The following is a 27,612-nucleotide window of genomic DNA, read 5'->3' as shown; positions in this document are numbered from 1 at the left end:
CTCCCTCTCCCCTTCCCTTTTCCCCTTTCTCCACCCCTCTCCAGTCTCCCCCACTCTCACCCTCACCCCCTCTCCCCCATCTCCCCTTCTACACCCCCTCTCTAAGATCAATGATTCTGTGCTCTATTTACACTTGTTGAGTAGATTGTTCGTATCACTTGTTCCTTCATCAATTTTTTCACTCTTTGTTTTAGACTTGAGATTGTGTTTTTCATTATATATTGTACTTCTCACTTACTGTAATCCAACAAACAATCCCGCAGCATCCTCGGAAAGTTCCCACTCCCCACTGATCGAATCCTCTGATTTTGCTGATCTCGGTCCAACACGTCCACTCTTTATTATTTTCCATAGAGGTTGCCTGACCTGCTGAGTTCCTCCAGCATTTTGTGCGTGTTGTTCTCCGTTACACCTTCTCATCTCTGTCCCTTTCTTTTCCCATTTCCTGCACCTCTCTCCCTTCCTCCATTCTTACCCATCTCTCCCATCCGCTCTCACTCCCTCTGTCCCTCTCTCACCCGGACTGTTCAGTGCAGTCTCTCTCTCTCTCCCCCTTAATCACACTCTCCTCTCACACACACACAAACCTCTCCCCTCTGTTACTCTCACAATCACTCCAACACTCTCCTCCACTCCAGCCCTCTCCATCTCTTCCACCTCCACGCTGGTCCACTCCTTCCTTTCTCCCTCTCTCCTTCCCTCCCTCTCTATCCCACCCCTGTTCCCGCTCTCCTGCTCACCTTCTCTCGTTTGCTCAAATTTCACATAAAATTGTTCTCCCTCTCTGCCTCCCCACCCTCTATCGCTGCTCACGTTCTTACCCTCCATCTTCCTTCTTCCCTCGGTGCCTCTCTTCACCCTCTATCACAACAGTCTCACAACATACTGTCTCTGTTTACAAACAAACTAACTGATCCTAGGTGGTAGCACATCGGTTCCCAAACCCCTCACCTAACTCAGAAAATATCTTTTCAGGGCCTGCTGACATTTTTTACCTGTCATTGGTGCCAATATTTACCAACAAGTCTGGTTGCTCGCCGTCCCCCTTTAGAATGCCAGGGACCTGATCGGAGTCATCCCTGTCCCTGGCACCTGGACAAATCTCACCATCCGGGTGACTCTATCGCCACCACAGAACCGCTGGTCGTTGGTTGACAACAGGAGGAACTCTAACCCTGTTACGGCGGAGGGAGGATCGGGTGAGAGTTAATGTTCTGGAAATGGAGGGTTTGCCTCATGGATTAGAGGGAATGTAAGGTTGGACAGGCTTCAGTTGTTTCCTCTGTAGCGATGGGGGCTGAGGGGAGACCAGAGGCAGACTGAGGCTGAGTAGAGATCTGAGAGAAGAGAACCGACATCGTTTGTTCACCAGGTGAATATCTCAATTACCAGAGGATGTGATTTCAAGGTGAGTGTGGGACAGTTCAAAGATGATGTTTACCTGCCCCGGTACTCTACTCTTCTCCACAGTCCTCTCTCTCCCCCTTTCTCCCTCTCTCTCTCCCCCTTTCTCCCTCTCTCTCTCCCCCTTAACTTTCTTATCTCCGTCTCTCTCTCACTCGCTCTCTAAACATTTACAATTCTCTATCTCCTCTTTTCCTCATCCGTACTCTTTTGCACCCTCCCACTCTTTCCTCCAAACATTCTTCCCTACACGGTCACTAACCTGCATCTTTCCCTTATTGTCGCTTACTCCGTTTATGCCTAACCTTTCGCTTGCCTCTCGTTTCCTCCCCAATACCCCTTTTCCTGTAGCTTGCTGTCTCCGCCACCCACCCGTCCAGACCAGTACCCCTCCCCCACCCCGCACTGTGATGACGGTTTTACACACTCAGTGGATTACAGATGCTGTATAATTTCTCGTCGGTTGGAAAGATTCAATGTTTTCTCAGAAGATAAAGGCTTGTGGTTTCTGGGAGAGGCCTGTTTGTTTCCGTTTAGTGTGCTGCAGAATAGGCGGCGGAGGGGTGTGGAGAAGTGGGGAGAGAGAGGGTCAGTGAGGACGTAAGAGAGGGGGAAAAAGGGAAAGGAGAGGGGTAGAGAGAAGGGAAAGAGAACGGGAGAGAGAGACACACAGAGAGAAAGAGAGAGAGTGACAGGCAGAGAGAATGAGAGAGGGGGCAGAGAGAAAAGGAGAGGAGAGATGAGCGTAAATTGGGACATTTGCTTTCAATGAATCAAGGTACAGTGATAAATTTTGATTCGCATCCCGTCCATAAAGATCAATTCATCACCTCGAGACTGGGAGTGCGGGTTAGCGAAATGTAGGGGGACAATTAATTAACTTAACGAATCATACAGACCAATTAATCACAACACTGCATTAGGGAGATTGTGAAGTTAGTGGTCCATCTCTCAGGAAGTCAGAATGTTCGACGTGTGTGGGGTCTTTGATAACGTGGACTGTTTTATCGAGGCAGAGAGATGTGTAAACAGTGTCCACAGTTTCCATGATGTACTGAACTTGTTCACAACTCTCTGAAATGTTTCCGGTGGGGGCCAGTGCTGTTGCCGTGACAACAGACAATCCTGACAATCCTGTGTTTCCGCACAGGATGTGTTCTGTAAAAATAGATGATGGTCGTCCAGGAGGCGCTGCTTTTCTTCAGCCTCTCACAGAAGCAGAGATGCCGGTGAGCTTTCTTGGCGATAGTGTCCTTGTGACTGGACAAGGACAGGCTGTTAGTGGTGTTCACTCTCAGGAGATTGGAGCTCTCAACCCCCTTATCCTCTGCCGTTGATGTAAACAGGAATGTCTGTATCGCCCCGGCTGACTTCCTGTTGTCAGTAACCAGCTCTATTGTGTTGGTGAAATGGAGGGGGTGGGGAGGAGGGAGACTAAGGGATGATGAGATGCGGTGAGAAGTAAGTGTGTAGAAGGAGGAGAGATAGAACGGGTAAAGAGCTCGGGGGAAGTTGAGAAGCAGGAGATACCGGGAAGATGGAGAAACAGGACTAAATGGAACCAGACAAGAAAGGAATTTCACTCTCTCCATCTCCCTCTCCCTATCCGCCCCCCTCCTCTCTCTTTCTCTGTCTCACTCTCTCTCTTTCTCTCTCCCTCTCACTCTCTCTCTCTCACTCTCCCTCTCCCTCCCCTCTCTGTCTCCCTCTCACGCTCTCTCCATCACACTCTCTGCCTCTCTCTCACTCACTATCTCTTTCTCTCTCTGTCTGTCTCTCACTCTCTCCACACCCTCTCTCTCTTCCCCTCTCTGTCTGTCTCCCTCTCCCTTTCACTCTCTCTCAATCTCTCACTCCCTCTCCCTCTCCCTCTCTCTGTCTCTCTCCCTCTCTCTCTTTCTCTGTCTGTCTCTCTCTCCCTCTCTGTCTCTCTCTCTCTGCCCCTCTCTCGCTCACTCTCTCCCCACCCTCTCTTTCCCTCTGTCTCTCCCTCTCTCTCTGTTCCTCTCTCTCTGCCTCTTTCCCACTCTCCATCTCTCCCTCTGTCTCTCTCTCACTCTCTGTTTCTCTCTCTCTTTCTGTCTGTCTCTCTCCCTCTGCCTGCCTCTCTCTCTGTCTCTCCCTCTCACTCTCTCCCCACCCTCATTCTGGCTGTCTATCTCTCTTTGTTCCTCTCTCTCTGCCTCTTTCCCTCTCTCCATCTCTCCCTCTGTCTGTCTCTCTCTCACTCTCTGTTTCTCTCTCTCTTTCTGTCTCTGTCTCTCTCCCTCTGTCTGCCTCTCTTTCCATCTCCCTCTCTCTCTCTCTGTCTGTCCCTCTCTGTCTCTCTGTCGCTCTCCCTCTCTCTCTGTCTCTCTCTCCCTCCCTGTCTCACTCTCTCCCCACCCTCTCTGTCTCTGTCTCCCTCTCTCTCTCTGTTCCTCTCTCTGTGCCTGTCTGTCTCTTTCCCTTTCTCCATCTCTCCCTCTCTCTGTCTCCCTCTCTCTCTCTCTCCCTCTTTCTGCCTGTCTCTCTGTCTCTCCCTCTCTCTCTGTCTCTCACTCTCCCTCCCTGTCTTTCTGTTTCTCTGTCTCTCTCTCCCCACCCTCTTTCTCTGTCTGTCTCCCTCTCTCTCTGTCTCTCACTCTCCCTCTCTCTATCTGTCTCTCTCTCACTCTCTGTTCCTCTCTCTGTCTCCCTCTCTTCCTTTGCCTCTCTCCCCTCTCTCTGTCTCTCTCTCACACTCTGTCTCTCTCCTTCTCTCTGTCTCTCTCTCTCCCTTTCTCTGTCTCTCACCACTCTCTCTCTCTCTCTCTCTCTCTCTCTCTCTCTCTCTCTTTCTCTCCCACTCTCAGTGTACTATAAAGGCACGGACGGAGGGAAGGATATGCAGTCTGGGAACAGGGCGGAGCTGGGGTCACTGAACGAAGCCAATGCCGATACAATCAATTGCTGACTCGGTCACTTTCACTACTCCCTCTCCATCTGCGTCTAACTTTTTCCCCTCTCTCCGTGGCGAAGGACAGATGTGACAGTGGTGAGGAGAGAAAGAGAGTGAGGGAGAGAGATGTTAAGAGACAAAGGGTAGACTATAGGGGGAGAATGGGAGAGTGCGGGTAAGTAGGTTGAAGAGGGTAAGAGTGGAATGAGCGAGTGGGTGCAGTGATAGGCTGAAAGGGCAACCTGGCAGTCGACAGGATGAGTTGCACTGGAAAAGACGCACAGAATCTACAAACTGACGTGGAGGAAGAGCTACAAACTGGCATACGTGAGGTTCTGGGCATCACGGAAAGCGTGGCCCTGTTGGTAAACATAATAAAATCAAACCATCAGAAAGAGCTGCCATAGGGTCGGAAGGTGCTGACTCGTTATGGGTAGAGCTAAGGAACTGCAAGTGCAAAGAAAACCCTGGTGGAAGGTATGTGCAGACCCCCAAACAGTAGTAAGGATGTAGTCTACAAACTACAACGGGAGATAGAAAATGCAAGTCAGCAGGTCAACGTTACAATAGTCATGTGGGATTTCAGTTCACAAATAGATTGAGAAAACCTGGTTGGTGCTGGATGCCCCGAGGGAGAATTTCTAGAATGCCTGTGAGGTGGCTTCAGAGAGTAGCTCGCAGCCCGGTAGAACATGCCTTGCGGCTTGATGGCTGGGGACCACTGCACTAAGGAATCTGCTATTCTGGATAGGGTGTGATGCAATGAATCGGGATTGAATTTGCAATTTGAGAAGGGGAAGCCCAACGTAGATGCAGTGTTGCAGTGGAATGAAGGAAACTGCAGAGGCGTGAGAGAGGAGCTGGCCAAATGTGATTGGAAAAGACCTTTGGCACCGATAACAAGCAGAGCAAAACAAGAATGGGTGGAATTTCGGGAAGCAATTCAGAAAGCGCAGGATATACACATCCCAAAGAGACAGAAGTGTTCAAAATGCAGATAGTCCATAAGACCATAAGGTGCAGGAGCAGATTAGGACATTCGGCCCATCGACTCTGCTTTAACATATCACCATATCATCCTGGTTGATTCAGTTTCATCCCAGACCCAATCTCCTGTCTTCTCCCCGTATCCTTTCACACCCTGAACAATCAGTAATATATGACCTTCTGTAGTAAATGTACAGAGAGACTCGGCCTCCACCGTTGCCTGTGGCAAAGAATCCCATAGATTCTCCACTCTGGCTAAAGAAACTCCTCCTCATTTCCGTTCTAACAGGATGCCCTCTGTTATGGCTCATCCGGTCTTAGACCCACCAATCACAGGAAAAATCCTGCCCACATCCACTCTATCAAGGCTCCTCCTTCAACGAGTTCACCCCTTATTTTTCTGAATTCTGGCCCAGAGACATCACTGGTGATATGACAACCTATTGAATACTGGAACCATTTTCGTGCACCTCCTCTGAACCCCCTGGAGATTCAGCACATCCTTTCTAAGACAAGGAGCTCAAACCTGATCAAAATACTACAAGTGAGGCCTCACCAGAGCTTTTTAATGTTCCAGCATTTCGTCCTTGCTTTTACCTTTTAGTCCTCATGAAATGAATGCTCTGTATTCCATCTGCCGTTTCCAATCCTAATCTGTCCAGCTCCTTCTGTGGCCTCTCTACGTCCTCAGAACTACCTTTCCCTCCATCTCTGTTCATGTCCTCTGCAGATTTTGCAACAAAGCTATCAAATACATCATCCAAGACATCGCCATATAGCAGAGAATAATCGGTCCCATCACAGACCCCTGTGGAATCTCATTGGACATCTGCAGCTAGACAGAAAACGCTCCATTTATTCACACGTTCTGCCTCCTGTCAATCAGCCACTGCTTTATCTGTGCTGGACTCTTTCTGTAATATCATGGGCTCGTAGCTTGTTAAACAGCCTCATGTCTGCCACCTTTTCAAAGGCCTGAAATTCAAAGTACACAACATCAACCGATTGTCCTTTGTCTATCCCGCTTGTTATTTCTTCAATGAATTTCAACAGATTTGTCAGGAAACTATGCTGACTCCGGCCCTTTTTATCATTTGCCCAAAGAACCCTGAGACATCATCCTTAATAATCGAATCCAACATTTTCCCAAACACTGAGGTCAGACCAGCTGGCCTTTAGTTTCCTTCCCTCTGCCTCTCTCGCTTCCTGAAGAGTGGAGTGACACTGTTGTACTCCCCTTTCTCCGGAATCCCTCTTCCACAACACACTGGTCCTTATTCTTCACTTATTCCCTATTCTTCCTTCGACACAGAACACCAAACAGGCCTCGACCCTGTCGTCCTCCGCCCCCACCTCCCCATAATGCGATGGGTCAAGTCCCCTGATTCCTCCCACAGAGAGGGCCGTCCTCCATTGTCAAGTGGAAGCTACATTGCGGAGCGGGCTGAACCCGGTCCTGAAGGGGTCAGCCGCCTCCATGAACAAGTCATGGCTTTCCCCCAGTCCGAGGACCCTGCCCCGGACATCCCCAAGGTACAACCCTCCTCAGCGTGTTGGGCTCAACCCTTCGAATTCCCTCGACCCCGACGACAAACAGCACGCCTGGTTCACAGACGGCTCCAGCCGCTGGAAAGGGGGAAACCATTGTGGACAGCGGCAGCACTTCATCCCGTCACGGGTAAAATTTAACCACAGAGAGGGAGGGGGGTTCCAGTCAACTTGCCGAGCTGGCAGCAGTAGCCCTCCCCCTCCAAAACACCACCGGACCAATCCACATCCACACTGACTCCTGGGCTAATGGCATCGCGGTGTGGATGGCCACACCGGGAGCACCGGATGCATTCCGGCCCTCAGCCCATCCTCCCGTCACCACAACAGGGACCGTGTTCCCCTCGTCCTCACCGACCTCCCCACCAGCCTCCGGATCCAGCATATTTATCCTCCGCCACCTTCAACAGGACCCCACCACTAAGCACATCTTTCCCTCTCTAAGCCTCTCTGCTTTTCGCAGTGATCGTTCCCTCCGCGACTGCCTGGTCCACACGTCCCTCCCCACAAATCTCCCACCGGGTACTTATCACTGCAAGCGTAAGTGCTACACCTGTCCCTACACCTCCTCTCTTACCACCATTCAGGGCCCCAAACAGCTGAGGCAACACTTCACTTGTGAGTCATTTCAGTCTTGGGAAAAAGCCTTTCCCAAGCCTTTGGGTGGATTCACTCTTGGTTTGCCTGCAGAAAGCAGAGAGTTGTGGTGGAGGGAGTACATTTGGAATGCAGGGTTGTGACTAGTGGCGTTCCACAAGGATCAGTTCTGGGACCAATACCTTTCGTGATTTTTATTAATGACCTGGATGTGGGGGTAGAAGGATGGGTTGGCAAGTTCGCAGAAGATACAAAGGTTGGTGGTGTTGTAGACAGTGTAGAGGATTGTCAAAGATTGCAGAGAGACATTGATAGGATGCAGGAGTGGGCTGAGAAGTGGCAGATAGAGTTCAACCTGGAGAAGTGTGAGGTGGTACACTTTGGAAGGACAAACTCCAAGGCAGAGTACAAAGTAAATGGCAGGATACTTGGAAGTGTGGAGAAGCAAAGGGATCTGGGGCTACATGTCCACAGATCCCTGAAAGTTGCCTCACTGGTAAACAGAGTAGATAAGAAAGCTTATGGGCTGTTAGCTTTCATAAGTCGAGGGATAGAGTTTAAGAGTCGCGATGTAATGATGCAGCTTTATAAAACTCTGGTTAGGCCACACTTGGAGTACTGTGTCCAGTTCTGGTTGCCTCAGTATAGGAAGGATGTGGAAGCATTGGAAAGGGTACAGAGGAGATTTACCAGAATGCTGCCTGGTTTAGAGAGTATGGATTATGATCAGAGATTAAGGGAGCTAGGGCTTTACTCTCTGGAGAGAAGGAGGATGAGAGGAGAAATGATAGAGGTGTAGTTGATATTAAGGGGAATAGATAGATAGCCAGCGCCTCTTCCCCAGGGCACCACTGCTCAATACAAGAGGACATGGCTTTAAGGTAAGGTGAGGGAAGTTCAAGGGGGATATTAGAGGAAGATTTTATACTCAGAGAGTGGTTGGTGCCTGGAATGCACTGACCGAGTCAGTGGTGGAGGCAGATACACAAGTGAAATTTAAGAGACTACTAGACAGGTATCTGGAGTAATTTAAGCTTAGGGAGGCAGATTTTAAGGGTCGGCACAAAATTGTGGGCCGAAGGGCCTGTGCTGTGCTGTATTGTTCTATGTTCTATCTGTTTCTCGCTGGAATCTCTCTTTTAATTTAATTGTTCATTGAAGGCACGACACAGTACAGAAAACATAATGCATTACAGTTTCCTCCATTTTGCTTTGATACCTTACCCCTAATCAACACCGCAATGTCATCAGTGGGGCCTTCTGGGAGTTGTAGTCATTGTCCTCGCTCGCTCCCTGTCAAAGCATGTTTCGTCAGCCACCACAGACGTCACCGAAACAGACCCACCGAGGCGCGAAGGGGAATCACACCCGTCCTTGTGGGCGCCGAGGCCGGCGACACCGACAGAAGCAAATCGCTGAGCTCCGCCATGGCGATGGAGCGGAAGAGGAGGGGCTGATCATGGGCCGATTTCCTCCAGCCTATCGTTGCATAGACTTTACACTGACCCCTGATGTCATTGGCTACAGTGCCTGTCGCTCAAATGGTAACTCAGAGGGTGATTAGTTTATGTGAACGTCAGTCAGCCTTCCTGTCTTTATGAGTGAGGATTTGGATTTATAACAGGACAGGAAGCAAATTGGGAGAAATGTGAGTTTTTATGTGATGGTGCATCAGTCTCCGAGTTACATTATTAACAATAAAAGGGCAAAGGCCGTGGTGAGGAAGGAGGTGATTTACTGGAGGTTATATGGAGATAATATTGGAAGGGATATCAAACCTGGAATTGTTTGGGATATGATTTATAAAATGGGGGGATTTGTGGGGATCATAATATTCCAGAGTTGATTAATGAGGGCAAAATTATTGGTACTGAAACAGGGAAGGTTGTGTTACTGGCTGGGCCATTTGCTGAGATTCACAATCAGGATAATATAAGTGAAGAAGTTAAACAATGTAGGGATATGTTTTTCAGTGAATACCCTGATGTGCTGGAAGTCAGCTGTAGCAATGATACTATCACTGATGGAGAGATTTCTTTGTATGAATTTAACAAGTCTATTAATAATGCAGGTCAGGTGTCCCCAGGAAAGCGTGATATTTCAAATTGTAATTGTACATAATTCTCTTTTGTGAAAATATTAAATGTTTGAATTGTGGAAAATGGAAATAGTAGTGCCTATTCTAAAACCTGGCAGATCCCCATTTGATCCTTCTAGTTAAGCGCCGATATCGTGAATGTCTCATTTATGTAAACTTATGGAATGTATGGTAATCAAGCGCTTGAGTTATATTTTGGAAAGAGTGGTGATAAAGTGTTTTATTAGAGTGGATTTTGGAAGGGTGAAATGACATTAGGTTCAGTTTTAGGTTTGGAAGATGATATTCAGAAAGCACAATTAAATAAAGATGTTGTAATAGCAGTATTTCTTGATACTGAAAAGGGAAATGATATGGAAGAAAGGACTTTTGATTAAATTAGGAGTGAGGGGGACATTGTATAATTTTTCTGAGTTTTTTTTGGATGGACTGTCCAAGTACCGGTCGGCATGTTATGTTTGTGTTTCTATGAGATAGAGAATGGGATCCCATAAGGCAGTATTTGTAGCCCTTCATTATTTAATATTATGATTAATGATATTTTCTCTGAGATGGGGAAGTGGGATACCCTGGGTAAATCACAATATACAGATGACGTAGCTTTATAGATTATAGAGGTATTAATTGCAATTTACAATTAATAGGTCAAACAGTGGGCAGATTGATGAGGATTTTAAGCTTTCAGTCGTTAAAACACATTACGTGGTTTACAAACAGCATTAATAGACTTGCACTAGATTTTAAATTATATGAGTAATATCTTGAGGAAGTGTCAGTGGTAAGATTTCTCAGTATGTGGATGGATAATAAGCTGACATGGAAGCACCTATCAGTAAAATAATTGATAAATGTAAAGGAGCTTTAAATCTCCTCAGACATCTATGTGGGTATCCTTGGGTGCAACATGAATATCTTTGTTGACCAATTATATTTGTTTAATTTGATCTGTTCTTGATTATGTCTGTGTGGCTTATGGATCAGCTTCATCTTGAAATTAAAAATGTTTGTATGTGTTACAATTACAGACTTTAAGATTGTTTTCCAGTGTAGTGATGTTGTCTCCTGTTTTGGCTTTACTGATTGCAATGGGACAATTGCCCTCAAAGTAACAGAGGTTCAAGTTGATGTCAACATACTGGATTAATTTGCGGGGGCAAGGAAACGATCATCCTGTTAAAGGTGTTCTGGAGGACGGTTGGGGACATCACAAGAAGAGTGTTTTTTGTTTTGGGTGGCTGGGTTCTTACCACGCTTGGAATATGATACAATAATACAATATGTCCCACTGTAGCTTTCTCTGTAACCCCATCTTGTTTTTTCCCATGGCTTCAGTTGATTTTAGGTTACATGATCGAATTTGGTTCTGCCTGAGAGTCTGTTGGTTCATCAGTATATTAATGAAAGTTATTATCCTACAGTAAACATTTTTACAGACCAATCAAAAGAAAAGTTAACTGGGGATGTTGGTGTGGCTGTTTTTGTGTGCCTGAATTGGAGGTAATGATAAAGAAATGACTTATAGTCATTTATCAGCATAGAAAGCAGAATTCTTTGCCAACAGTTTAGGCTTACAGAGGGTGGAGGAAATTGGTCCTTATAATTTGCTCAGAATACATTTCGGTTTTGATGAGTCTTAAACAGGTCATTCTGGCAGTAGGTCAGATTGACTGTTGGAAACTCCTCAAACGGTATTTCATATATAAAGTTTGATTTATATGTCTGCACATTATGGGCCTTCACATCACACTGTTGAGGGAAATGATGGGGTTGACTGTTTAGCACCAAAAGCTGTTAAATATTACGCTGTGGATATAGACCTGTTGGGTTTATAGAAGAAGGGCTTAAAACAAGGGAAGGAATGATATTGACATGACATAGAAATGTCCACACTATGCTTAATTATGCCTTGTATCTAAATGGAAAACTTCATTCTGTGTTGTGTACATTTTGTCATTATGAAACTGTCGAAAGACATTCTATTTCAATGTGAAGCGTACAAGGCTGAAGAAAAATCAAATGCAGTGTTCAGTACAATCTTTGCGAGGGTAGATAGTTTTCAGATAAAAACTTTATTAAATTATGGGACTGACTTTAAATTAATTCACAGTTTGAGCTGGAAAAGGCATGTAATAATTGTGTTAAACCTAAGTATAAGGTAGCAAAGGTGAGTGGGATGTTGGATTATTGGGATGCTCTTAAAATCCAACAAAAGGCAATGGAAAAAGCCAGAAGAATGGTAAAGATGAAATATGAGGGCAAACTGGCCAATAATATAAATCAGGATACGAAAGGTTTAGTTTTCAGTTACATGAAGAGTGAAAGGGAGATGAGAGTTGATACTGGACCACTGGAAAATGATGCTGGTGAAGTAGTAATGGGGGACAAAGAAATTGCAGATGAACTTAATGAACAATCTTCACTGTCTTTTCCGGTCAGCACCGCCCCCACTTGTCCCATTTAACCTGTCTCATTACGGGTGGACTTTAGGACCCAGGGCCCGCCGCCCGCAGCTGCTGTTTCTGTTCGGTTGACAGATGCGGTGAACGAGTTAAAATTAATCGATCGGTAATTCTCATCTCGTGTTTATTTCACTCCACAGAACCATAGAACACTACAGCACAGAAAACAGGCCATTTGGCGCTTCTAGTCTGTGCGGAAACTTTATTCCACTCGTCCCATTGACCTGCACCCAGTCCGTAACCCTCCAAACCTCTCCCATCAATGTACCTATCCAATTTATTCTTAAAACTGAAGAGTGAGCCCGCATTTACCATGTCAGATGGCAGCTCGTTCCACACTCCCACCACTCTCTGAGTGAAGAAGTTCCTCCTCATGTTCCCCCTAAACCTTTCCCCTTTAACCCTAAAGCCATGTCCTCCCGTTTTCATCTTTCCTAATCTAAGTGGAAAGAACCTACTCACATTTACTGTCTATACCCCTCATAATTTTGTAAACCTCTATCAAATCCCCCCTCATTCTTCTATGCTCCAAAGAATAAAGTCCTAACCTGTTCAATCTTTCCCTGTAACTCAACTCCTGAAGATCCGGCAATATCCTAGTAAATCTCTGCACTCTTTCATTCTTACTGATCTCCTTCCTATAGTTAGGTGACCAGAACTGCAAATAATACTCCAAATTTGGCCTCACCAATGCCTTATACAACCTCAGCATAACATCCCAACTCCTATACTCAGTACTTTGATTTATGAATGCCAGGATGCCAAAGGCCTTCTTTACAACCCTGTCTACCTGTGACGCCACTTTCAGGGAATTATGTACCTGAACTCCCAGATCCCTTTGTTCCCCCGCACACCTCAGTGCCGTACCATTCACTGTGTAAGTCCTACCTTGGTTTGTCCTTCCAAAATGTAACACCTCACGCTTGTCTGCATTATATTCCATCTGCCATTTTCTGGCCCATTTTTCCAGTTGGTCCAGATCCCTCGGCAAGCTTTGAAAGCCTTCCTCGCTGTCCACAACGCCTCCAATCTTGGTGTCATCAGCAAACTTGCTGATCCAATTGACCACATCTATATCATTGATATAGACAACAACAATGGTCCCAGCACAGATCCCTGAGGTACACCACTAGTCACAGGCCTCCAGTATGAGAAGCAATCATCCACTACCACTCTCTGTCTTCTCCCACACAGCCAATTTCGAATCCAGTTTCCAACCTCTCCATGGATACCTAGTGTCTGAACCTTCTAAACTAACCTCCCATGTGGGACCTTGTCAAAGGCCTTACTAAAGTTCATGCAGACAACATCCACAGCCTTTCCTTCATCTACTTTCTTGGTCACCTCCTCGAAAAACTCGACAACATTCATTAAACACGACCTACCATGCACAAAGCCATACTGACTATCCTTAATCAGCCCTTGGCTGTCCAAATACTTGTATATCCGATCTCTCAGAACACCTTCCAATAACTTACCTACTACTGATGTCAGGCTCACTGGCCTGTAATTACCTGGTTTACTATTGGAGCCTTTTTTAAACAATGGAACAACATGAGCTACCCTCCAATCCTCCGGCACTGCACAGGTAGCTGAGGACATTTTAAATATTTCTGTCAGGGCCCCTGCAATTTGTACTCTAGTCTCTCTCAGGGTCCGAGAAAATATCAAGTCAGACCTGGGGGATTTATCTACCTTTATTCACTGTAAGGCAGCAAGCACCTCCTCCTCTTTAATCTACAAATGTTCCATGACGCTACTGCTTGTTTCCCTTCCTTCCATATACACTATGCCAGTTTCCTGAGTTATACTGATGCAAAAAAAAACTGTTTAAGATCTCCCCCATCTCGTGAGGCTCCACACTCTGATCATCTAGGGAACAATTCTGTCCCTAAACTATCCATTTACTGTGAGTATATTTGTAGAAATCCTTTGGATTTGCCTTCACATTATCTGCCAAAGCAACTTCATGTCTTTTTGCCTTCCTAATTTCCTTCTTTAGTATTTTCTTACATTTTCTATACTCTTCAAGTACCTCATTTGTTCTTTGTTGCCTCTACCTGCTATACACTTCTCCCTTTTTCTTAACCAGATCGACAATATCCCTTGAAAACCAAGGTTCCCTATGCCTGTTAACTTTGCCTTTAATCCTGGCAGGAACGTTCAAACTCTGCACTCTCAAAATTTCACCTTTGAACTTACTGAACACATCCTTGCCAGAAAAAAAAACTTTTCCCAATCCACTCTTCCTAGATCCTTTTTCATTTCCACAAAATGGGCCCTTCTCCAATTTTACCGGAACATTAAGCTGCCAGTTCTGCCCCTCCTGCCACCAAGTCTCACTGATAGCAGTAATGTCGTAATCCCACGTGTCAACCCACGCCCTAAACTCATCTGTTTTACCTACAATACTCCTTGCATTGAAATAGATGTAACTGAGAATATTTCTATCATGCATAAAGCTTTTTTTTCATTTCCGTCTATACACGCAGTCCTCTCATGTTCCTTATCCTCCTCCACCTCACTATCTGCTCTAACACCCTGGTTCCCCTCCCTCTGCAAATCTAGATTAAATCCCCCGGAGCAGCACTGGCAAATCTACCCGCAAGAATGTTAGTCCCCCTGCAGTTCAGGGGCAAACCGTCCCGTCGGAACAGGCCCTACCTTCCCGGGAACAAAGCCCAATTGTCCAGAAACATGAAGCCCTCCCTCCTGCACCATCTCCTTAGCCACGTATTTAGCTGCACTCTCCGCACATTTATATTTACAGGGACTTTACTCCTGACGCCGGTCCCGGGACCCGACCCGTTTACAGACCCGGAGTGGAACCGGAGCAGATTCTCAGCCACTGGTTTTCACCTGCAGTCGCGAAGAAAGGATAAAGTTTCCCCGTGAATTTATTCCCAGTGAAGGTGTGGAGATGGGACTTGGTCTCCGCGTTGTAAAATGAAACTGTCCCGGACTTGTAACTGAGATAAACTCCCACCCTCCCGGGGATGGGACCGGCAGCGAGACAGGACTCGGGGGAGGTGAGACCACGGTCCACGTCACAATCCCGATGTAACACATCATCAAACTGCCCGATGACCCAGAATCCGGTCTCCGGACTCAGTCTGCCCCCTCCCTTCCTCTCCACAGACTCTGCGGCGACTCCCAGACACCAGAACCGATTCCCCGTCACCTCCACCTCCCAGTAATGTCTCCACAATGTGAATCCCTCCGATCCCAGTACACATTCCCAGTGTGTGAATCTCTTCCCGGTGTCAGGGAGATTCCTCCGGGTCCCGGTCCATCTCACACTCTTCCGATCCTCAGACACCTCGAGACACGGATGCGCCGTTTCCACATCCAGGGTGACAGAGACTGGGGGGAGAAGCAGAGAATTAGAGAGTCCCCGGGGATCGGGGGGAGACTCGGGCAGCACGGCCCCGGGGATCGGGGGGAGACTCGGGCAGCAAGGCCCCGGGGATCGGGGGGAGACTCGGACAGCGCGGCCCCGGGGATCGGGGGGGAGACTCGGTCAGCGCGGCCCCATGGATCGGGGGGAGACTCGGGCAGCGGGGCCCCGGGGATCGGGGGGAGACTCAGGCAGCGGGGCCCCGGGGATCGGGGGGAGACTCGGGCAGCGCGGCCCCGGGGATCGGGGGGAGACTCGGGCAGCGCGGCCCCGGAAATCGGGGGGAGACGGGCAGCGCGGCCCCGGGGATCGGGGGGAGACTCGGACAGTGGGGCCCCGGGGATCAGGGGGAGACTCGGACAGCGGGGCCCCGGGGATCGGGGGAAAGGCCGCTGGGCCTCAGGCGCGGTCGGGTTGCCGACACGAACCTTTGACTCGACAAAAGCAGATGGACAACTAATGTCTCCCCAGGGGTTTTCCGCTGGACGGAGAGCAGAGAGACCCCTGGCCCTTGACTCCTCAGACAGGGGAAACATCCTCCCTCACTCCTGCCTGTTGACCCCTGAAAGAATTTTGTGTTTCCATGAGATCTCTCATTCTTCGAAACTGGGAACAGAGAACATAGAGCAGTACAGCACAGGAACAGGCCCATCATACAATGTTCACATTTATTTGTGAGTGTGAAGTGGGGCAGTGTGATGGTTTGAGACAGTAAAGGAGGTGATAGTGGGAACCAGTCGGGGAGAGATGAATGGCAGATTGAACCAGGAGGGGGAGGGGTTGGAAAGCCCGTGGGTGAACTGTGTGTGTAGACGTAATGAGAAGCTAGAGGGGGCAAAGATGGGAGATGAGGATGACTTTGTCCCCTTTCCCACAACCCCATCCCCCGCAGCCCCTCATTAGGACAGGGGATGAATTTGCAGGAACCCTTAAGCAACACAGGTCTTGATGAAGTGTTTCAGTCTGAACCGTGGACTGTTTACTCTTTTCCGTAGAAACTTCGCGGCCTGCTGTTCCCCCAACAATTTGTGTGTGTTACTCTGCTTTAAATATACTTAATTATTTGGCCTCCACAGTTGCCTGTGGCAGATTTACTATCCTGTGGATAAAGGAATTCCTCCTCATCTCTGTCCTAAATGGACATCCCTATGGTCAGAGGCTGTGCTTGCCCTTCTCGACCCACCCACATCCTCCCAACATCAACTCTCTCCAGACAGGTGTCAGAGAGATCTGGCGAGACCCTTCATCAGGACCTGTGTAGCTTGGATTACCAGCATCTGCAGATTTTCTCCTGTTTGATTTTTAAAGCAGAAGTTAATAAGTAAAGTTCTTGATTAGTCAGTCTCAAAAGTTATGGGGAGGAGGCGGGAGAATAGGGTTGAGAGGGATAATAAATCAGCCATTCTTCTAAACTCCCGTGAGTACAGGCCCAGAACCGTCAAACACTCCTCATATGTTAACTCTTTCATTCCCGGAATCATTCTTCTGATTCTTTTGGACCCCCTCCAATGCCAGTACATGTTTTCCAATAGAAGGGATCCAAAACTGCTCACAATACTCCAAGTGTGGTCTGATCAATGCCTTATAAAACCTCAGCATTACATCCTTGCTCTTGCACTCTAATCCTCTCGAAATGAAAGCAAACATTGAGTTTGACAATCTTACCACTGACACAAACTGCAAGTTAACCTTCAGGGAATCCTGCACAAGGACACCCATGTCCCTTTGCACCTCTGATTTTTAAATTTTCGCCCTGTTTACAGAAATGTCTATGTCTTTATTCCTTCGACCAAAGTCGTACCTGCTAAACTCTACCTGTGCTACAAGATCCTTATTCCGTATACTGGTGCATTCAAATAAGACCATAAGACAAAGCAGCAGAAGCCGGCCATTCGGCCCGTCGAATCTGCTCCGCCATTTTATCATGAGCTGATCCATTCTCCCATTTATTCCCACTCCCCCACCTTCTCACCATGACCTTTGATGCCCTGGCTACTCACATACCTATCAATCTCTGTCTTAAATACACCCAATGACTTGGCTTCCACTGCCGCAAGAAATTCACAGATTCACCACCCTCTGGCTAAAAAAATTTCTTCGCATCTCCGTTCTGAATTGTCACCCTTCAATGCTTAAGTCATGCTCTCTCGTACTAGACTCCCCCACCATGGGAAACAACTTTGCCACATCCACTCTGTCCATGCCTTTTAACGTTCAAAATGTTTCTGTGAGGTTCCCCCTCATTCTTCTAAACTCCACGGAGTACAGTCCAAGAGTGGTCAAATGTTCCACATATCTTAACTCTCTCATTCCCAGAATCGTTCTAGTGAATCTTCTCTGAACCCTCTCCAATGTCACAACATCCTTTCTTAAATAAGGAGCCCAAAACTGCACACAGTATTCCAAGTAAGGTCTTACCAGTTCCTTATACAGCCTCAACATCACATCCCTGCTCCTATACTCTATTTCTCTAGAAATGAATGCCAACATTACATTCACCTTCTTCACCACCGACTCAACCTGGAGGTTAACCTTAAGGGTATCCTGCACGAGCACTCCCAAGTCCCGTTGCATCTCAGGACTTTGAATTCTCTCTCCATTTAAATAATAGTATGCCTGTTTATTTCTTCTACCAACGTGCATGACCATACACTTTTCAACATTGTATTTCATTTGCCACTTCTTTGACCATTCTCCCAATCTATCCAAGTCTCTCTGCAGACTCTCTGTTTCCTCAGCACTACCATCCCCTCCACCTATATTTGTATCATCAGCAAACTTAGCCACAAAGCCATCTATTCCATAATCCAAATCGTTGATATACAACATAAAAAGGAGCGGCCCCAACATGGACCCCTGTGGAACACCACTGGTAACTGGCAGACAACCAGAATGGGATCCTTTATTCCCACTCTCTGTTTCCTGCCAATCAGCCAACGCTCTATCAACATATGTAACTTTCCCGTAATTCCATGGGCTCTTATCTTGTTTAGCAGCCTCATGTGTGGCACCTTGTCAAAGGCCTTCTGAAAATCTAAATACACAACATCCACTGCATCTCCCATGTCTAGCCTACTTGTAATTACCTCAAATAATTTCAATGGGTTTGTCAGGCAGGATTTTCCTTTAAGGAAACCATGCTGAGCTTGGCCTATCTTGTCATATGACTCCGTAACCTCATCCTTGACAATTGACTCCAGAAACTTCCCAACCATTTCTCAAGCTAACAGGTCTATAATTCACTTTTTGCTTCCTTGCGCCCTTCTTAAATACCAGAATGGCATTTACTATCTTCCACTCCTCCGGAACCATTGACAGAATCTATTGACTTTTGAAAGATCATTGCTAATGCCTCCTCGATCTCCACAGCTACTTCCTTCAAAACACAAGGGTGCATTCCATCTGGTCCTGGAGATTTATCTACCCTTAAGACTATTCAGCTTCCTGAGTACTTTCTCTGTCGTAATTGTGACTGTGTACGCTTCTCTTCACTGACACCCTTGAGTGTCTGGTATACTGCTGATATCTTCCTCAGTGAGGACTGATGCAAATACTCGTTCAGTTCCTCAGCCATCACATTATCTCCCATTACAATTTCTCCAGCATCATTTTGTATCGGTCCTATATCCACTCTGACCTGCTTTTTACTCTTTATATACTTGAAAAAGCTTTTAGTATCTTCTTCAATATTATTTGCTAGCTTCCTTTCATAGTTCATCTTTTCCCTCTTAATGGCCTTCTTAGTTTCCTTTTGTAAGCTTTTAAAAACTTCCCAATTCTCTGTCTTCCCACTAGTTTTTGCTTCCTTGAATGCCCTCTCCTTTGCTTTTACTGTGGCTTTGACTTCTCGTCAGCCACGGTCGCAACCTTTTTCCATTCGAAAATTTCTTCTTTTTTGGAATATATCTGTCTTGCACGTTCCTCACTTCTCGCATAAACTCCAGCCACTGCTGCTCTGCCGTCCTCCCGCTAGTGTCCCATTCCAGTCAAATTTGGCCAGTTCCTCTCTCATCCCACTGTAATTTCCTTTACTTCACTGAAATACCGACACATCGGATTTCGGCTTCTCTTTCTCAAATTTCACAGTGAACTCAATCATGTTACGATCACTGCCTCCTAACAGTTCCTTCACCTCAATCTCTCTAATCACCTCTGGGTCATTACACAATATCCAATCCAGTACCTCTGATCCCCTAGTGGGCTCAACAACAAGCTGTTCTGAAAAGCCATCTCGCAGACATTCTACAAATTCTCTCTCTTGAGATCCAGTGTCGACCTGATTTTCCCAATCCACTCGCATGTTAAAATCCCCACAATTATCTGCCCTTCTGGCAAGCCTTTTCTATTTCCTGTTGTAATTTGTAGTCCACATCACTGCAGCTGTTAAGAGGCCTGTATATAACTGCCATCAGGGTCCTTTTACCCCTGTGATTTCTTAGCTCAACCCAGAAAGATTCTTCCGATCGTATGTCACTTCTTTCAAATGATTTAATATCATTTCTTACCAATAAAGCCACGCCACCCCCTCTGCCTACCTGCCTGTCCTTCCGATACACCGTGTATCCTTCGACGTTCAGCTCCCAGAGACATGCATCCTTTAGCCACGTCTCAGTGATGGCCACAAAATTATACCTGCCGATCTGTAGCTGTACGACAAGATCATCCACCTTATTCCTTATGCTGTGTGTATTTAAGAATAACACCTTAAGTCCAGTATTTGGTACTTTTTGTTTTGATTGCACTGCAACTCATCCCATTGGCTGCAAATTTGACCCATCACCTGCCTGTTCTTCCTGACATCTTCACTGCTCACTATCTTAAATTTATTTCTGTTTTCCCCCTCTTCCATTCTATCATTCTGGTTTCCCATCCCCCTGCTCTATTAAACATTCCCACTGTGGTTCAGGTGTAACCCGTCCTTTTTGAACAGGTAATACTTCCCCCTGAAGAGATACCAATGATCCAAGAATCTGAAGCCCTGTCCCCTGCACCAGTCTCTCAGCCACGCATTCATCTGCCTGATCCTACTATTCTTGCCCTCGCTAGCACGTGGCACAGGTAGCAATCCTGAGATTACTACCCTGGAGGTCCTGCTTCTCAGCTTCATTCCTAACTCCTGGAAATCTCTCTTCAGGACCTCCTCCCTTTTCCTCTCTATGTCATTGGTACCAACATGTACCAAGGCAGCTGTCTGCTCGCCCTCTCCCTTCAGGATATTCTGGACCCGATCCGAGACATCCCGTACCCTGGCACCTGGGAGGCAGCACACCATGCGGGTATCTCTACCAGGCTCACAGAATCTCCTGTCTGTTCCCCTGACTATGGAATCCCCTATGACTACCGCATTCCTCTTCTCCCTCCTTCCCTCCTGCACAACAGCGCCAGGCTCAGTGCCAGAGACCCGGTCACCGTGGCCGTCCCCTGTCAGGTCATCCCACTCAACAGCATCCGAAATGATATACTTGTTGCTGAGGGGGGCAGCCACAGGGGTGCTCTCCACTATCCAGGCATTTCCCTTCCCTCTCCTGACAGTCACCCAGTTTTCTGACCCCTGTAGCCTAGGGATGACTACCTCCCTGTAGCTCCTGTCTATCACCTCTTCATTTTCTCTAATAAGCAGTAGGTCATCAAGCTGCAGCTCCAGATCCCTAACACGGTCTCCGAGGAGCTGCATCTCGGTTCACCTGGTGCAGATGTGGCTTTCAGGGAGGCTGGAGGTCACCCAGGATTCCCACATCTGACACACTGAACAAAGCACTAACCCTGCAGACATGCTACCTAATTCTACAGGAATGGAACAAAGAAAGATAGGTCAACTCACCCACCTACTTCGCCCGCCAAGCACACGGACTTTTTAAACCGTTAGCTAATGTGCCCTGCCGTTCCTCCGTCCGTCCGGATCGATTTGCCAAGGGGAGGAAAAGAGTCGGTGCCTCGCTCTCGCCTCTTCCCGTTACCACCTAAGCCCGTTGAGCCAAAGCCCTACACTCTGCTGCCACCCACTCCGCTGCCCGCTGTATAGGGTGGTCAGCTTTTTAAACTCTCTGCGCTGTCCTGCGCAGTCTCACCGTTCTTGTACGCAATTTGAGTTTCATAAACAAGCAGAAATGAAACTTTATAAGTTTTACCTCGATTAATAACATCAAGCGTTTCTCTCAGCACTGTGTGCAACAAATAGGGGTGATCGAATTTTTCAACCGGTAGGGTCTCATCTGTCACTGGCAATTCCTGGATATCGTCATTAATCCTGTAAATATTAAACTGCTGTTTATAAATTGCTATTCTGAACTATTTTACAAATCCATTCAGGATTTCAGTAAAGAGCCTGTCCTACCTCCTGTTCCGACGAGCTTCCTCCTGAAATAAATAAAACACAAATCTGATTAGACTTGGACTTACTGTCCACATCCTGAATTTCATCCAAATCATTACAAGGTGTTGAAAATTCCCACTCCCGCGATCACTCACACACACGGACAATACAGAACCACGGGGTAACCTACAAGGAAAGTCTCTGAATGTCAGACCATTACTGAGAGGATGAAACTTATAGGGAAGACAGGACAGTCTGTGCATTATCATCTGGATATGACGTCAGTGTGATAGGATGGAGGAATTTAAGATCAGTGATGTAAGTGATTGTGTGCGGGTGGAGGAAGTACCTCTATTTATGGAGAGACTTGTGCGGAGATGTAATTCCAGATGGATTTTAACAAATTCCACAAGAAATTTAGTGAGGAGGATGTGGAACTCGCTGCCACAGGAGTGCCTGAAATGGAACAGCAGAGATTGACTGTGATGGGGAAACTGGATAAACACATGAGGGACCAGAGATTTCGGGGCACTGTTGCTGGTTGTGGTGGGTAGGTGGCAGGAGGATTGTGAAGCAGGAAAATTGAGAGGAGAGAATGGGCCGAATGGCCTGGTTATGTTTTGAACGATTGAACGTTCATTTGAATGTTATCCGTAAAAGTGAAGAGACAATAATAGTTTCCCTAATCTGATGGAAACCGGATACAGAAGATAAGTCTGACGTGTGGGTCAAATTCTTTGTTCTCACTGACCCTCACACGCACTGCACCAGACACACTCACAGCCTGTGACTGGAACTGGGTGTTAATGGAAGTTTTAGAGGATATTTAATGTGGTAATTAAGGACACAATCAGCAGCTCTGTGTTACGATCAGAGTAAATAATTTCAGAGAAATTTGCATTCTGTCCTGGGATGTACAGAAGTTGTGGAAGTCCAGTTTTGGGACAATAGACAATAGGTGCAGGAGTAGGCTATTCGGCCTTCTGTGATCATGGCTGATCATACACAATCAGTACCCCGTACCTGTCCTCTTCCCATATCCCTTGACCTCGCTATCTAAGAGCTCTATCTAACACTCTCTTGAAAGCATCCAGAGACTTGGCCTTTACTGCCTTCTGTGTGAGGTCGCCAGAGCGACAATTGATTTGTTAGAATTGGCCGCTGTGCTGTGTTTATTTCAAATATATTTCAAATATATATATTTCAAATGAAATAAATATTTCATTTAGTGCCCTTTGACAGAAACAAATTGAAATATAATCCCTCACCTTGAGAAATATCACACTGTCTTTCTGATCCATCTGATCCTTTAACTTAGTGATTTCCTCCTGAATAATCCTTATATTCTCTTGAAGAGCTAGAAGATTTTTCTCCATTGGGTTGAGAATCCTCTTCTCTTCTTCCCTGAGATCCCTGAGTAAGCTCTGCTCTTTCTCAGTGATAATCTGGCGCAGTTCAGCAAACTGGGATGTGATGTTGGACTGAAGGCTGTGTGACTGTTCCTGTCGAAGGAAAGGTGAAGATTAATATACTGCATTGGTGTGTTTTGTTTCCTTTTGTCGTTCAGTTCGGTCTATTAGAGTCCATTCTACTTCTGAGAGCATTCCCGTCAACACCATTCCCTCACGTTTTCCTGAAACCTATTCTCACTTATTGACCCATAAACTCCCATCTGATTCACTCACACCTTCCCACCTTTACAGGGTTAACGGTAATTAGCCATTCATCCGGCATGTCCTTGGGATGTGTCGGAATCTCTCGTGGTCACAGGGGGAGCATGCAAACTCCACACAGACAGCAGCAGAGGTCAGGATCGAACCCAGGTCACTGGAGCTGCGATACTCTGCTATTCTGCATTAAATGGAGCAAAACTCGACAGTAATATCAGAAATTCCGCTCAGGAAGCCTCACCCAAACTCCGGAAATCTTCTCTTTCTGTTGCTGCTCCTTTTCCTGGAAGTCTGATTTCTTTTTTGTGAGAGAGTCTAAGGACAATTTTAGCTGATCCTGGAAGTCAGAGAGTGAAGGAAATAGAAACAAAGATGCATCAAAAGAAACAGGTGATCAAACCCGATTATCACACAAAATGCCGGAGGAACTCAGTGAGTCAGGCAGCATCTATTCAGGGGAAATAAACAGACGGTGTTTCGGGATGAGACACTTCATTAGGACTGGGAAGGAAAGGGACAGCAGCCAGAATAAAAAGGTTGGGGATGAGAACCAGCTGACAGGTGAGACAACGTGAGGGGGGACGTGGGGGAGGGTGATGAAGTGAGAAGCTGGGAGGGGACAGGTGGAAGAGGTAAAGGGCTGGAGAAGAAGGAATCTAATTCGAGAGAACAATCGACCATGGAAGAAACGGGAGGAACTGTGCTGTTTGCGGCCCTGAATGGTGAGGAGGGAGGAGGTTAGGAGTCAGGTGTAGCACTTGTCCCGCTTGCAGGTGTCGGTGCCAGGAGGGAGATCAGTGGGGAGGAGCGAGTGGATCAGGGCGATACAGTACGTAGAGCGCGATCCGTATAGAGAGCGGAAAGTTGCGGGGTGCGGAGGTGGGCTGTTGGATGGAGAGTTGCTAGAATCCCGTTGGAGATGGGGGAAGTTGCAGAAAATGATGTGTTAGTTATCTAGGCTCGTGTAATGGTATGTAGGAGAAAGGAAATGTGTTAAGTATTAAATTAATGTTAGTTTTACCGTGTAGATTTTAACAGCTTCTTTAATCGGCTTGAAGCGGAGCTCTCTGTGTTCCTGCGCGTCTCTACAGATCAGACAGATCAGTGTCTTGTCCGTTTCACAAAACAGCTTCAGTTCTTCCTCATGTTCCTCGCAGTGACGTTTACTTTCCTTCCCTTTCGGATTCAGGTTTAGGTTTCGAGCTTTTTCGGCCAGATTTGCTAAAGCCCGATTCACCCTGAGGGTGCGGTCGGCAAATACCTCTCTACATTCCGGGCAGGATTTTCTCTCCTCCCTTTCCCAACACCGTGTGATACAAGAGCGACAGAAGTTGTGTCCACACTCCAGTGACACTGGACCGGTGAAGAAATCCAGGCAGATGGGACAAATTACCTCCTCGGTCCAACTCTCGGTCGGTCCTTTTGAAGCCATGTTAACTCCCAACACTTCCTGATTCAGAATGCTTTCACTTTCAGGGAGCTGCTGATCCCCTGCAGTACCGCGATTGTCCACTACGCGCGTTGCAGTCTCAGGGAATGAACATTCTGCTGCTCTCTGTGGGAAGGAATTGTTGTATCTATATCAGGGAGGGATCAGAAACAGATTAAGCAGGTCAGAACAGAATGAAAACTTCACCATGGACTGCCTAAGCCCGGCTATGAAAGGAGGAGGGTCGGGCATGGGGCTAGCAAACCCATCGTTTAAAAACCCAGTGTGACAGAAACGTGAACTGAATCTCCAAAGGCCTCATCCCCGGGATCAGAAGGACCATCCCTGGGATCGGAAGGACCTTCCCCTGGAAGACGATTGAAGTCGTGTGGTGAAAGCAGAGGCCACAGGGCCGATCAACCCCCAGAGAGCTGCTGGTGGCCGCCTGTGTCCCGATCGGCGTGATGGGCCGATCAACCCCCAGAGAGCTGCTGGTGGCCGCCTGTGTCCCGATCGGCGTGATGGGCCGATCAACCCCCAGAGAGCTGCTGGTGGCCGCGTGTGTCCCGATCGAGTGATGGGCCGATCAACCCTCAGAGAGCTGCCGGTGGCCGCCTGTGTCCCGATCGGCGTGATGGGCCGATCAACCCCCGGAGAGCTGCTGGTGGCCACCTGTGTCCCGATCGGCGTGATGGGCCGATCAACCCCCAGAGAGCTGCTGGTGGCCGCGTGTGTCCCGATCGAGTGATGGGCCGATCAACCCTCAGAGAGCTGCCGGTGGCCGCCTGTGTCCCGATCGGCGTGATGGGCCGATCAACCCTCAGACAGCTGCTGGTGGCCGCCTGTGTCCCGATCGGAGTGATGGGCCGATCAACCCCCAGAGAGCTGCTGGTGGCCACCTGTGACCCGATCGGAGTGATGGGCCGATCAACCCCCGGAGAGCTGCTGGTGGCCGCCTGTGTCCCGATCGGCATGATGGGCCGATCAACCCTCAGAGAGCTGCTGGTGGCCGCCTGTGTCCCGATCAGCGTGATGGGCCGATCAACCCTCGGAGAGCTGCTGGTGGCCGCCTGTGTCCCGATCGGCGTGATGGGCCGATCAACCCCCAGAGAGCTGCTGGTGGCCGCGTGTGTCCCGATCGAGTGATGGGCCGATCAACCCTCGGAGAGCTGCTGGTGGCCGCGTGTGTCCCGATCGAGTGATGGGCCGATCAACCCTCGGAGAGCTGCTGGTGGCCGCCTGTGTCCCGATCGGCGTGATGGGCCGATCAACCCCCAGAGAGCTGCTGGTGGCCGCGTGTGTCCCGATCGAGTGATGGGCCGATCAACCCCCGGAGAGCTGCTGGTGGCCGCCTGTGTCCCGATCGGCATGATGGGCCGATCAACCCTCAGAGAGCTGCTGGTGGCCGCCTGTGTCCCGATCGGCGTGATGGGCCGATCAACCCTCGGAGAGCTGCTGGTGGCCGCCTGTGTCCCGATCGGCGTGATGGGCCGATCAACCCTCAGAGAGCTGCTGGTGGCCGCGTGTGTCCCGATCGGAGTGATGGGCCGATCAACCCTCAGAGAGCTGCTGGTGGCCGCCTGTGTCCCGATCGGCGTGATGGGCCGATCAACCCCCAGAGAGCTGCTGGTGGCCGCGTGTGTCCCGATCGAGTGATGGGCCGATCAACCCCCGGACAGCTGCCGGTGGCCGCCTGTGTCCCGATCGGAGTGATGGGCCGATCAACCCTCAGAGAGCTGCTGGTGGCCGCCTGTGTCCCGATCGGCGTGATGGGCCGATCAACCCTCGGAGAGCTGCTGGTGGCCGCCTGTGTCCCGATCGGCATGATGGGCTGATCAACCCCCGGAGAGCTGCTGGTGGCCGCCTGTGTCCCGATCGGCGTGATGGGCCGATCAACCCTAGGAGAGCTGCTGGTGGCCGCTTGTGTCCCGGTCGGCGTGATGGGCCGATCAACCCTCGGAGAGCTGCCCGTGGCCGCCTGTGTCCCGATCGGCCTGATGGGCCGATCAACCCCCGGAGAGCTGCTGGTGGCCGCCTGTGTCCCGATCGGCGTGATGGGCTGATCAACCCTCGGAGAGCTGCCGGTGGCCACCTGTGTCCCGATCGGCGTGATGGGCCGATCAACCCCCAGAGAGCTGCTGGTGGCCGCCTGTGTCCCGATCGGCGTGATGGGCCGATCAACCCTCGGAGAGCTGCCGGTGGCCGCCTGTGTCCCGATCGGCGTGATGGGCCGATCAACCCCCAGAGAGCTGCCGGTGGCCGCCTGTGTCCCGATCGGAGTGATGGGCCGATCAACCCCCGGAGAGCTGCTGGTGGCCGCCTGTGTCCCGATCGGCGTGATGGGCCGATCAACCCCCGGAGAGCTGCTGGTGGCCGCCTGTGTCCCGATCGGCGTGATGGGCCGATCAACCCCCGGAGAGCTGCTGGTGGCCGCCTGTGTCCCGATCGGCGTGATGGGCCGATCAACCCCCGGATAGCTGCCGGTGGCCGCCTGTGTCCCGATCGGCCTGATGGGCCGATCAACCCTCGGAGAGCTGCTGGTGGCCGCCTGTGTCCCGATCGGCGTGATGGGCCGATCAACCCTCGGAGAGCTGCCGGTGGCCGCCTGTGTCCCGATCGGCGTGATGGGCCGATCAACCCCCGGAGAGCTGCCGGTGGCCGCCTGTGTCCCGATCGGCGTGATGGGCCGATCAACCCTCAGAGAGCTGCCGGTGGCCACCTGTGTCCCGATCGGCGTGATGGGCCGATCAACCCCCGGAGAGCTGCCGGTGGCCGCCTGTGTCCCGATCG

At 48.7% G+C, this 27,612-nt stretch overlaps 1 protein-coding gene across 1 annotated transcript in view; it reads right to left on the bottom strand.

Moving 5' to 3' along the window:
• Positions 1 to 1,234: 1,234 nt before the first annotated feature.
• The window catches only part of LOC140719986 (E3 ubiquitin-protein ligase TRIM62-like), a 185,615-nt gene continuing 159,237 nt past the window's right edge, over positions 1,235 to 27,612 (bottom strand). The window contains exons 7-8 of the mRNA XM_073034898.1: positions 15,839 to 16,016; positions 1,235 to 1,337 (exon numbers count right to left, since the gene is read on the bottom strand). Coding sequence (XP_072890999.1) covers positions 1,235 to 1,337; positions 15,839 to 16,016 — 281 coding nt within the window. The remainder of the gene's footprint in view (positions 1,338 to 15,838; positions 16,017 to 27,612) is intronic.

Source organism: Hemitrygon akajei, unplaced genomic scaffold (assembly GCF_048418815.1).
Source record: "Hemitrygon akajei unplaced genomic scaffold, sHemAka1.3 Scf000034, whole genome shotgun sequence".
Taxonomy (NCBI): Eukaryota; Metazoa; Chordata; class Chondrichthyes; order Myliobatiformes; family Dasyatidae; genus Hemitrygon; species Hemitrygon akajei.
This window is presented reverse-complemented; position numbering and strand designations above follow the sequence as displayed.